Below are 12,824 nucleotides of genomic sequence, written 5' to 3' on the forward strand. Positions count from 1 at the left end.
TTCACACCAACGGTGCTCCGAATAGGATTAGAGAAACCCTGTAGAGACCTGAATCTGCCATCAACAGTCTCATAGGGCCTCATAATCATTGTTAATAACATCTCAGAAATCCCAATATCTCTAAGTCTCTGGAAGAGGGCTTCCCGTGGGATGGTATCAAAGTCCTTACAAAAGTCCTCAAACCAATCGTAGACTTTTGCCGAACTATGCTGAGCCTCCTTAATAATGGCACACATGGTCAAGATATGATCAATAGTTTGATAATCTACTCGAAACCTAGCTTGGCCCATGCGCTGACAAAGTCTTCTGTCAAGCACTCTAGATAAGATAGAGTTCAATGCTGTGGGATAATGTTTGGCAAAGGTGTGTCCAATCTTGATGGCCTTGTTGTTGCTAGGGTTAGAAGTCATTGTGGACTTATATATCGGATAGATCACGTGCCTCGATGAAGACTTTGTTAAGAATATAACCTAGATAAACCTATAGGTCTGATGGTAGAGATCGTACCTGCTCTTCTATACATATATTCCTAATGAATGGCATTCAAATTAATATAGTCTCTAAAGGTGCCGGCGGTTTCTAGACAAATACCTTATTTTGTTATTGGTTAACTTAGTTAGTCATAACTAATTTATTTACTAAAGATCGCCGGCTTAGGGATAACAATTTGTTTGTTAATGCCAAGGGTTATGTCCCTTGAGGGACATATCCTCTAGATAGGATATATGTACGGGTTGTGAATGCAGTTTGGAAGACACACATATACAACAGTCTGATCTTCCAAGCATTCAACTTCCTCCGAATTACATAGCAGAGATATTATTAATCATCCAAGATTGAATATAGAGGACTAGACCTGCAGTAAACATTAGTAATATCTGCCTCAATCAAATCTGAATATACATTTGCAGAAGATCCATGAACTTAACATAGTATCAAAGCCAAGTTGAGACTGCAAATGTAAGTAGATAGAGAGAAAATGTTAATGCAGAAATAAGGGAATTGAGAGGTCACCCGAGTTGTGAAGTACCTCTAGTTGGACGACATTAATGAAGGCAACTACTTTAATTATTGCACCTATAGAGATACCATTGCAAGTCAAGCGAAGCTAGGCATGAAATAATTTGGTGGCCACGATGAAAGATATTGTATTGGGTCCAAGGTGAACAAGAAAACTGGCATGAAGAAGAACCCAATGAGATGAATCTTAGACCTCCAAATTCGATCTACTAGGAATATGGTGGACAAGTAACTAGAAATCATTGGAATCAATGCGATGAGCTTGTGCTCTTGCTATATTATAAACTTCCTCCACGAGTTACCCATAATACATCATCCAACAAACTCGCTAGATTACGCATGTCTCTTTGAAAGATAATGATGTTGTAGATTCCATATTCATGATGAACCAAGTGATTGCGGTGCCTAGCAAATGCATACTGTGCAGCTTGAGAAAAGTTAGGAAAATTGGACATCGTATATGCAAGACAAAAGAGTAGAGTGCGTTCAAAAATAAAATGCAAAGTTTATTTTTTAAATTAGGTTGAAAACACATAATAGTTGGTGAAGAAATCGTCATGTCGATTAACCTTTTTAAAATAAGGTAAGGAATAAGAACTAGACTAATAAGAAGACATAATGGACCTTCGAAAGGGAACCAAAAGTACATTAAAAACATTTTTGAGGGTAATTGGCAAGGAGGGTGACGTAGATAGAGGTTAAACATTAAGTCACTGCCACATGCCATATATAATAGGCAGGTCTTGTACACACACAATATTAAAAGAAAGGAGGGCTATATAGGGAGAAAAGACCAAATTTATATATCATGATTGATCAAGTAAGAGGTCAAGATGTGCACAAGCATCGAAGTTAATGGGGGTGTGATTACCTTGTATCAAAATAAAAGGAAATTCGTTAGGCATGTGTCCCATTGGTATGTTGTGAGTAAGGAAAGTTTTGAACTAAGAAATGAGCATTTAAAACAGCTACATCTGCAATCAATCCTAAGAAACCAACATGAATGACTTTATCATTCAGTAAGGGATACAAATGTATTGAGAAAGTGCCTTGGCTTTCACATTACACGTTGAAAGAAAGCAAGTTGAAGGAAAAGATCATTCGGTGAATGGCCATTCATGACGCATTTGAGAATTTTCTTTGAATAAGTTCCATATTTGGAGATGACTAGATAACTAGGCAGCTATATTTGAGAAATCATTAGTCAAGCCAAATATTGCTTGTGGTTGATAAGGAACAATTTCTGGTTTCCCTATCCTGATCCAATCTGGATTCAAATTAACCTCGAAGTTGAATTCATTTGGATGGAAGGATTCCTTTGGCTTATGAAATATTAGAAACTCTTGAAGCAGCTAATGTGAAATCCTTTGACCCATATGTTTTGATTGTTACATTTGTAAATTCACAAACAATCTTAGAATAGCAGCAGTTTGCAAGTTTTGAGTGTCAACAGGCTGTAGGGGTCACAAATGAGGTGTTACCTTTGATATTCTTGGAAGTCTTAGTACTTTGACTAGCAACACTTTACATTTTAATGGAAACATAATGAACTGAGATGGGTCTGCACTTGAAATTACTTCAAGATCAATACGAGTAAAGGATTTCAGAATATACTATGGACTTGAGCATGTGATCTAGCCAGACTTCTATGTTGCTGAATGCTTATATCTGTTGACTGCAAACGGACCAATAAGTACAAAGAGATAAGTATTCTTTATGGTTGAATAATGCTCTTCAATCCTTCATGTTGTTATTAATTCATGCTATATTATTTGGATAATGAATCATGAATGATTCAAGCATTGATATTTCTCTTTGACTGTTATTAATCTTTGTGAAAAGCTTTCAGGATGGCACCAAGGTTAGATTACCAGATGTATCTAAGTATTCTTCTACCAAGGAGCAATTACTTTTCATAAGAAGAATGCAATGGGAAGATGAGAGATAATGTAGACTGCTTCATTGATACATTTAGTTGTATCTCTCACCCTCTGTGGGCAATGCTAGGTAGATCCATCCTTTGCGAGTATGCAAGATGGTATCATAGAAAGTCCATGATGTTCAATATCATCCTCTGAGAATGCCATAGTGATTATGTGAATATTTTGAATGTTTTGAATCCTCCCTAGTTAACAGGGAGTATTGAAATTAGCTAAATCAGATTCTAGCATATTTAATCCTATGGTGTTGGCCAGAAATGAAGGTTGTGATCTCTAGATGGGAGATACAATTGGTAAGACTTTGTCAGGTTGGGAATATTAAAGGAGGTTACATCAGGCTGCTGGAGACTATAGTCAAGCGCAAAATTCATTGTAATATTTGGTGACTATCTACCATTCCGGAAGGCCATTACTCAAAGAGTATTTGATGAATATCATTGATATTCTAAGAGGCCAATACTCATGATATCATATGCGATATCAAAACATTTTACTCAAGGCATTTTTGATCTTTCCTTAAGTCCAAGAGGGAGTGTTAATGATTGTGGACTTAGAAAAGATGCATTCTATATAACCTTATGACTATTCAGATTATTAGTATTGGTTCTCTTAGAAAGGAGGGAATAAAGTGACATCATGCTGTGACACTAAGATCATTAGCATGGTATGCCTTCCTGACAAAAGGAGAAGCTAAATGATCTGTGATGGTGAATCTTGACTTCGAGGGAGTAAGAGCATGCTTTATTGATTCCCGAGTAATAAAGAATTTGTAGCAGAGAATCATAAGTATCATCTTATAAGAAGGTTATATGTTAGAGAGAGTACCTAGAAGATCGAGTTGACTCCCTAGGATCGAGGTTATACAAACTCAGACTGAGCGTACCATGTCAAGATGGTGTACACTCATAAAGTACAAAAGCTTTCATCAAGGTTATGATGGAAAGATAAGTATCTATTGTACTTGAGCTCTTCTTTTACCTTATGTCTATAATATCTTTCATTCGTATTTTTTTTATAAGAAGAGTATATGCCTTGATTTTGTTTTTTGAAGAATGTTCTTGTAGGAAAGAATTTTGGATTCAGAGGGAGTCTAACATCTCATCAAGGCAACCTTGAATAAGGAGCTAGGAAGATTTGATATCCAGTAGGAGTCTTGAAAATCTAAAGTGAGCAACCATCTAATGGGCCTACCTTTATAAACATCATGGTGTGGAAGCATTTTTCAGCAAACAGTCTTGCAGCATCAGTTTGCAGTAATAGAAAAGAATCTTCCAGCACGAATTTGATGTGATAGCAAATGATCTTATGGTGTTTTTTAAATCAGTAGAGGACTACTAGCAAATCTTGAATAGATTCAAGATTGTGTTGTGAAAGAGACATTTTGATGTCTATGAATCACAACTTGGATATAGAGAGAATTTAATTATTCTCTATACTTTATCCTTAAGTACTGGAAATTAGAAAGCATATATTCTTATTAAACCTGTTTGAGAGTGATCATCTCAGGAAAGATCCAGTTATTATTGAATTATTTTGTATTCTTATGATAATTTTATTTTTGTCAGGCTATTGACTGTTGTGGGCTCCACCATGTGTAATCATTATTTAAAGAGGTGACGATCTCTGAAACAATGAATACTTGTGTAAAAGGCATTACGAGAGATGACGATGTCTTAGATAATGTACTAAACAATAGATTTTACTATAAGATTCAGATGAATTTTAGATCATATTGTGACATTGAAGATCTAGGCATGATTGAATTATTTTGTATTCTTATGATAATTTTATTTTTGTCAGGCTATTGACTGTTGTGGGCTCCACCATGTGTAATGATTATTTAAAGTGGTAACAATCTCTGAAATAATGAATACTTGTGTAAAAGGCATTACGAGAGATGACGATCTCTTAGATAATGTACTAAACAGTAGATTTTACTATAAGATTCAGATGAGTTTTAGATTGTATTGTGACATTGACATTGCTATGTTCATGGGTGACAAATTGGATGAAGGGAGAATCTTAGAATTCTCTAGGTTTATCCTCTATTCTGGTAGATCTTAAACTTAGGATCTCGTTGTGATATAGAAATACCAATTTCTATGAGTCACAACATGTGTCTTATCACTAGTAGTAGTGATTTGTCATATCACAGATTTAGTGATATTACTTTGTATCATATATTCTATGATATCACATACTAAGAAGAGACAGACAAACATAGAGTATTAATTCTTGCTTAAACATCTGTATTGATGTTGCTAGATAGGATATCTCTCTGTAGGATTATCAGGATAAGAGGGAGTGTTAAGAATGTAACCTAGATAAAATTATAGGTTTGATGGTCTAGATTGTACCTGCTCTTCTATACATATATTCCTAATGAATGACATTCAAATTTTTATATATTGTCTCTAAAGGTGCCGGTGATTTCTAGACAAATACCTTATTTTGTTATTGGTTAACTTGGTTAGTCATAACTAATTTATTTACTAAAGATTGCCGGCTTAGGAATAACAATTTGTTTGTTAATGCCAAGGGTTATGTCCCTTGAGTAACATACCCTCTAGATAGGATATATGTACGAGTTGTGAATGCAGTTTGGAAGACACATATATACAATAGTCTGATCTTCCAAGCATTCAACTTCCTCCGAATTACATAGCAGAGATATTATTAATCATCCAAGATCGAATATAGAGGATTGGACCTGTAGTAAACATTAGTAATATCTACCTCAATCAAATCTGAATATACATTTGTAGAAGATCCATGAACTTAACAGACTCAAGGAAACTAGTGAACACCACTCTGTTAAAGAGCGTGGGAAGGAGAGAGCTCAAGATTGGATACTTAGCTTGAAGAAATCAGCCTGGAATAGTTCCTCATTTGCCGCCCTACTTGATCTCATGGATCTTACGACCTCACAAATGTTGGAGGTGGAGAAAATGTCGTAATGGGAAAGGGAGGTGAGGCCAGTAGAGGGGTGGCCAGGAATAGCATAAAGCACGAAGGTATGTGAGAGGTGAGGTAGTGGAGGTCAAGCTTGGAGGTCTGGAGGGGATAGTGAAGGAACAATGTGTGCAAGAAAAGCTTGGGTTTATGGAAGAGTGTGTCATGAAACTATCTACACTAGGAAGCAATGAACGACCGTTTCTTATGGCGATGAAAGCAGTGGTAAGAGATGCAGATAAATGGAGAGGGGGCAAGCAAAAAAGGCTAAGCACAAAGAATGGTGAAATTTGTTTACGGTCATCATCATACCATTGGTTCATAGGGAAGGTACTATGACGTTTTGGGTTGAGGGAGGAATGACTAGTCCACTGTGGGATGGATAGGAGAGTTGATTCCGAAATCGCCGTGGTCAATAAGTTGAACATGGAATACCCCTAGCTAGAGTGTGTGAAGAGGTTGGGGGGAGGAGACGTCTAAGATGAAGGATGAAAAGGTGCTAGTCACTCTAGAGGAAGAGGAAGAGAGTGCAGGGGTGGGGTGTAGTGGACGAGGGGTGGGCGCAAGGGGATGAAGAGTGGGAGAGGGGAAAATGAATCGTGAGGCTGAGGACGACATGATCGACTAGGGGGAAATGAGAGGTAGTGAAACTATAGACAATGGGAATGAAAGAGGCACGGGTAATCGTGTAGTCCACCATAGTGAGGCTAGCAGGTAAAGAGTTCAAAAGCTGGGAAAAATGGAAGGCTGTTCGGAATCATGAGCCCAAAAGACTCAAAAAGCTTAAGGAGGTGGCAACCATAACTGGAGACAGGCCCACAACAATCATCCGAGGCTTGCTGCAGGTCCATGCTGGCAAGATCAGTCTCTATGATGCATGTAAGATCGGTACCACAGTTATGAAGAGGTGTCTTAAGGTCCCTAGTGCATGCATGGAAGTCTCCTAAAATAATTATATCACCCACAGCCACAAACTTTGAGATGGACTTGTGCATGTCCACAAAAGGGTGTTCATCTTTGGTACTGTGAATGGCATATAGTGAAGAGATTGGTGGAAAGTAACAAACAACCACACAAATATCCCTGTGATGACTGATGGAGCTCTAAAATTTTGCGATTTAAGGCTTCCATTTATGTCCCACTAGATGATTGTACTAGAAAGAAAGTAAACAATGGATTCCTTGAAATGAAAGATGGATAAAGTGTGAATGATAATATGAAGATTAAGATACAAAAAGCTTTGTGTAGAGGAATCATTTGCCTTTAAAATAGCCTTTATATTAGAGGAATTATCCATGGGTTGTGGTATCTATGTTAAGAAATGCCCATTTGAAGTTATCTAGATAATGAACCTCCCAAGAGATCTATATAAAGATACAACATATTAATATGAACCAAACACATTCAAGCTTCACAGGTTGCCTGTACCATGACCGGGACTAGTGTTGGGACTTGTTGGGACAAATGATATTATTAAGTCTACTGCACTCAAAGTCCTTGTTGGAAAACTGACGCCCAATCTTTTGACAGATTTAATAATCCTCTTGATTGAAATGATATTGTTACACATCTCCAAGGATCAAAGCTACATAACTATTTCACTCGTATTTTTGGAAATAATTTGAAGACAAGATACAAATTCAATGAAGGAAGAGTTTGTTGATTTGCAGATATTTTTGAGTACAAGGTGGAACTCTTTTGCGTGAATAATATCAAGGATATACTTCAGATGCTCATCATCTTTGTGTTGAATCATTGGAAAGAGCCATTGTTCTTTTGTTCTCAGAGCGTCATGCTCTTTTGACAATGTTACCCTTGTGATTTAAGCAATACCATTTGCACTATCTACATCCTATACTGCAAATAAATTCGACTGACATGCAAAATGTAGACTCATAGGCATTGACATAAAATCAAGGCCTAGTGTAATGTCCCCATTGGTGCCATCATTAGTATTTCAGGATTTAGCCTAATATTGGATCCTCGTAGGCTAATGAGGATTGGTTTATCTCCAGCATTCAGCGATTTATGGATTTGGCCTTCGTTCGATGTCATTTGGACTCTATTTGCCATACTTACTATGTATAGTAAGTTAGGGGTAATTGAGATGGGCCCTTTCTATTTTTAGAAAGTATATTTGGTTACATGAGGAATTATGAGGAGAGATTCCTATTTCAGACGGCATGGCAATCAAACAAGTATTTCAAAAGATATTAAAGTTTAAGTGACTTAAGTGATTTATTTATATATTTTAAGGTTATAAAGTTATAAAGTCACTTAAGTGACTAAAAGATGAAATTGGCTTTTAATCCCACATTGCCTAGTTGTTGGTGTCTTCCCTCATATCGAGGTTATAAAAGAGTGGAGCTGCATTGGGATTAAAACAACGAATATATGATCTAATATAAATTCCAAGGTTGCTTAGATGTGACTGGATTTTCCTAAGGACACAAACCCTTGAGGAAAAGTGCACAACTAGACATAAACCTAGTTTAGCACAGTTTACTATCAATTGGAAGGCTGATTTTGAAGGCTTGATAAGAGGTTTGAACTATAAGGTAAACAAGAGAGGGACTGGTCAGAAAAAAGTATTATTATTCTCAAGAACACTAGCTGGAGTGAGTCGGCATTCAAGACATCTGACACGTCCAGGTCAGATTTGGTAGTGTTTGCAAAGTGCATTCCTTCATCTGCATTTCATCCAGTAGTGACACATCAGTCCATTAGAGGGGAATACGGGATTGTTGACAGGTATTTCTTCACGCCTAAACAATGCATATTTTGCCTGCACGTGAGCCCAACTGGTAGGACTGAGGGACGGTGGACAGTACGGCAAAGGCAACATTGGTAGTTGCTGCAGCAAAGATTGACATCGCAATTGGGAGCTGAAGAGAGCATCAGTGCCTTCATAGTATTCACGTGAAGGGTCGCCACTTAACAGTCTGCCACAATATCATCCACAGCATCAAACAGGAGTCGGATTCCTTCATTGTTTAGAGTTCAGTACAGTTGGCAGTCGAGTTGAACATCTAGTGTCACGGGAGGCTAAGTGGTTGCTGTCAGTTTATCAAGGCTCTGAAAGGCATTCTTCTAAGACGTGTCTGTCGATTCTCTTACCACTCTGTTATATTCATTTGCTTGTATGAGGATATTAAAAGACGAAAACACCATTTCAGACTGTAGCTTAAGTTCATCGATTTATGTGGTTAAAAATACAAGTTGATATTGAACATGTGTTCATGTTTCAAGAGAATGTACTGGTATTTGTTTGGTATGCTCTTAGAAGAAACTCCATGAATATTAGGAAATGGGACAGTAATATTGTTGCACAAAGCATTGGTTATTTTCCAACTGTTTGACATAATGCCAGTCTACAGAATCATGATTAAAGGATAATGTGTGCTGAGTCTGAAGTCTAGTTAAGATTATTACAGGTATGTTTCTAGAATCAAGTATTCAATCTGTCTAAAAAGGTAACCAGTAAATTGTGAGAAGTTCACTAATTGTTTGATATATTGTCTAGTCTTTGGAACTCTCCAGTTTGAGAGATATTGCTCAGAATAAATAAATCAGATTGCTCACCAATTAATTGTTCAAATTCCTATGGTCTGAAATATGGGTTACTTCGAATATAATCAGTGCTGACACATAATAATCTAGTATAGATTATTACACTAGTACTGTTTATTGCAAAACCAGATATAGGAGTTATACCATAAGGGAAATAAAGAAACTGGTGTGACCTCATCAAAGGAGTGATGAAGAAATAAAGGAAGTCATCAAAGTGAACGTCATTGAGAGGGATGTTAAGGTTTGTCTGCTATGTTACCATTATGGTGTGTATCTATGGAGTGCGTTATTAAGTCAACGGGCATACCCACATCAACAACACTCATCGATGGAAACAAAGATATTTGTGCGAAACATTTAAGGAGTCTTGAGAATTATCATCATGCCGTGAACCAATATGACAGTCTATTTTTAAAATAAAGAAAAAAATAATGTAGTCAAAGTTGTTGGTGACCAAAGAAAAGATGCGGTTCGATATCATGAGTGATAGCCAGTTTTGTTCGCCAAACAAGTTTTACCTTCTTTTCTTTTAGCTTTTTCTCAATTTTACATTTTGATTTATCCCTGTTTTCCAACTTTGTGCCATCCATTTGTTGATCACAAGTATATAGCAAAGTGAAAGGTCTTGATTGTTTCTAGGAGAGACTGCTTTTGCTGTCTTTTTTATAAAATTTAAATAATTTGAAATGAACAACATTTGTAATTGCATTTATTGAATTTCTTATTCTACTACATTGATTTCAAAAGCTTTGTGAAGCTTATAATGGACAATCTATGGATATAGCTGTTTTTAGTGAACAAGGCCTAACACAACTAACTGTTTTTCTCAGGTGGTTATTGGACAAAACTTTACCGTGTCAGCATATTCAAAGATCTCTCTAATATCTCAACCTACTGAAGAGGATAGTGATGAAGAGTTGGAATATGCAGAGGCTGCAAGTGGGGCAACAGAAAGTCCAAAAAATCCTTTATCAGGTCTATATTTTTTACTGACAAAATCAAGTATACTTAAAATGTATCTGCACAGTTCATTAGGAAAAAATGGAATCTTATGTCAGAAGCAATATAATGCTCATATTTTTTTTTATACCTGACACAACTGTACAAAAAATGAGAGATTCCTTCTTTGGTGTGAGTCGACAAGCATATATTAAGTATTTACAAGTTTTGTTAGTCTGATTGAATTCTCTTCAATATTGAATGCACGAATAGAATGACCAACTAATAATTGTTAAGAAACTCTTAATAAGTAGATATTTTTATGCCTCAGAAGTTTTTACTCCAACATAAGATGAAATCTGATCCTTCACTATTTATTAGCTTCATTCTTATTAGAGAATTTTATGAACCAGAATTTTGTATGTTTATATTAATAATGCCATGCGTTTCAGTCCTGACATACCATAATCCTAGTTAACAGATTCGTGCCCTGGAGGCCGGATCCGGATTTGTGTAGGTTTTTTTTTTTTAAAGATTTATTATTATTATTTTCCTTAGTTACTAGTTCGAGTTCGAAATGAAATACATGTTCGAAGAACCGGTTTGCTGGTTCGGCAAAATTTTGGAAAGGGTTTTGGGTTCGTTTGGGTTCATATGTACAAAAACATGTAAAAATTAATTAATGTTTAATATATATTTACATATTTATGAATCCTAGAAGCATGGAGTATCATCAAATCATATGGTTTAATGATTTAAACAACAAAAACACCATAGGCATAAACTTCAAACATGTAAGTTGTAATTATAGCATCATGAATCAAGATCATACCATCATATATTTCAATTTCCAAATTCAACAACAAAGATTCAAAACATTAAAATTAAATCATTATTGATGAATCATGATTTTAGAAGCCAAATAACCTATTTACATTCACTTTTTAGGGCTGCAAAATTCAAAACAATATCAAATAAGTTATAAAAAAGGACTTAAAAGTCGTCCGTCACCGGAAATTTGCCTGGGTTCGATGCAAATTCGATCTGGGCACATCAAATTCGCTCGGGTTTGAATTTCCAACTTGCGGGTTCAAACCACCCCCTTCAAAATGGAATCTTGCTCGAATTTGGGTCGAACCAGACCAATATTTCGAAATGGTTCGAACCCAGAAGTGGTTCTGAGGGCAAACCAGCCAACCCGGGTAACTAAGTTATTTTCTTTATAATCGTAATGACTTTGATTCATATATTCATGCTAGCATCATAGATTCCTACTATGAAATGATTTAGTTTTAGAATTATGTATATTTCTTGTTTTTTTTGTATATTAAATGCATAGATACACACACACACAAATCCTTATGAATCATAATAGGAATTTTCTTTTTCACGAATCCACGGATACGATTCATGTGCCCGAATCAGATTCGTATACCAAATTGGCAACTAAGACCATAATAGATTTTCACAATGGAGTTTATCAAATACAATAATTTGGTGAGGTTACTGTTTATAAGGTCTTTATAAATTAACCCACTCTTCTTATCATTCAATATAGTTAATGGCAACCTGGTTTTTTAAATTTATAATCTGGGCAAAATCTTGTGTTTGGTGCATGTGAATGTTTTAGAACTGAAGGTTTGACACAATTACCTAAATTCTCCTTATTTTGTCAGGTGATTGTCAGATAAAACCAAGTAAAGATGTTACACAAGATATCAATTGCCATTTCTGATTAATATGAATGAATATGTAGAAAATTGACATTTGAATGCATAGCAATGTCTGATATACAATGATTAAATATTCTATCAATGTTATTGCTTTATTGCTCTAGTGATTAAGGAATAATTCTATGCTTGATATTTGATATATTTATGCAATTGATATGTATTTGCTTTAGCAATTGGATTTCTCTGTCTGATATGTCAATCTGATTATGCAATGTATATATATCGCTTAACAGCAACAAATTGCCGTTTTCAATTTTTATTTGTAATCTTATAGCTTCAATGATGGATGTTATTTCTTAATTACACCTTATAAGCCTGCAATGTCTCAACCAGAGGATGCCACAGAGCCGACCCAAATAAGCAACTCTTCGGTGACAAGCATGCATATAGAATGCAAAGCCATTGGCAGATTATAATGAAATCTAACAAGGCCAAAATAGCTGATTGCATGCAAATCTGGTCATTTGTTAAATGGGCTTAAAATAAAGAGGGGTCTAATGGTGAACTGATCAAGACCTTTAATGATAAAATGCAGTGACTGGCAGCATACTGTCTGGTTTAACAAGATCATGAAATGCAATCCTTTGGTGGTACTTTCATCAGAATTTACAAAATAGTGAGGTATGAATGCAGATGTCTATATTCAAAGGAAAAATTTACTCTACATAAA

At 35.8% G+C, this 12,824-nt stretch overlaps 1 protein-coding gene across 2 annotated transcripts in view; it reads left to right on the forward strand.

Annotated features, from left to right (window-relative positions):
- The window catches only part of LOC149535192 (Trimeric LpxA-like enzyme), a 288,509-nt gene that overhangs the window by 132,780 nt on the left and 142,905 nt on the right, over window positions 1-12,824 (forward strand). For both annotated transcript variants that reach the window (XM_089807588.1, XM_089807589.1), the window contains exon 7: window positions 10,313-10,457. In XM_089807588.1, the coding sequence (XP_089663714.1) occupies window positions 10,313-10,457 (145 nt within the window). The remainder of the gene's footprint in view (window positions 1-10,312; window positions 10,458-12,824) is intronic.

The sequence above is a fragment of the Cupressus sempervirens genome, chromosome 10, assembly GCF_028749045.1.
Source record: "Cupressus sempervirens isolate cs-2001-9-10 chromosome 10, ASM2874904v1, whole genome shotgun sequence".
Classification (NCBI taxonomy): Eukaryota; Viridiplantae; Streptophyta; class Pinopsida; order Cupressales; family Cupressaceae; genus Cupressus; species Cupressus sempervirens.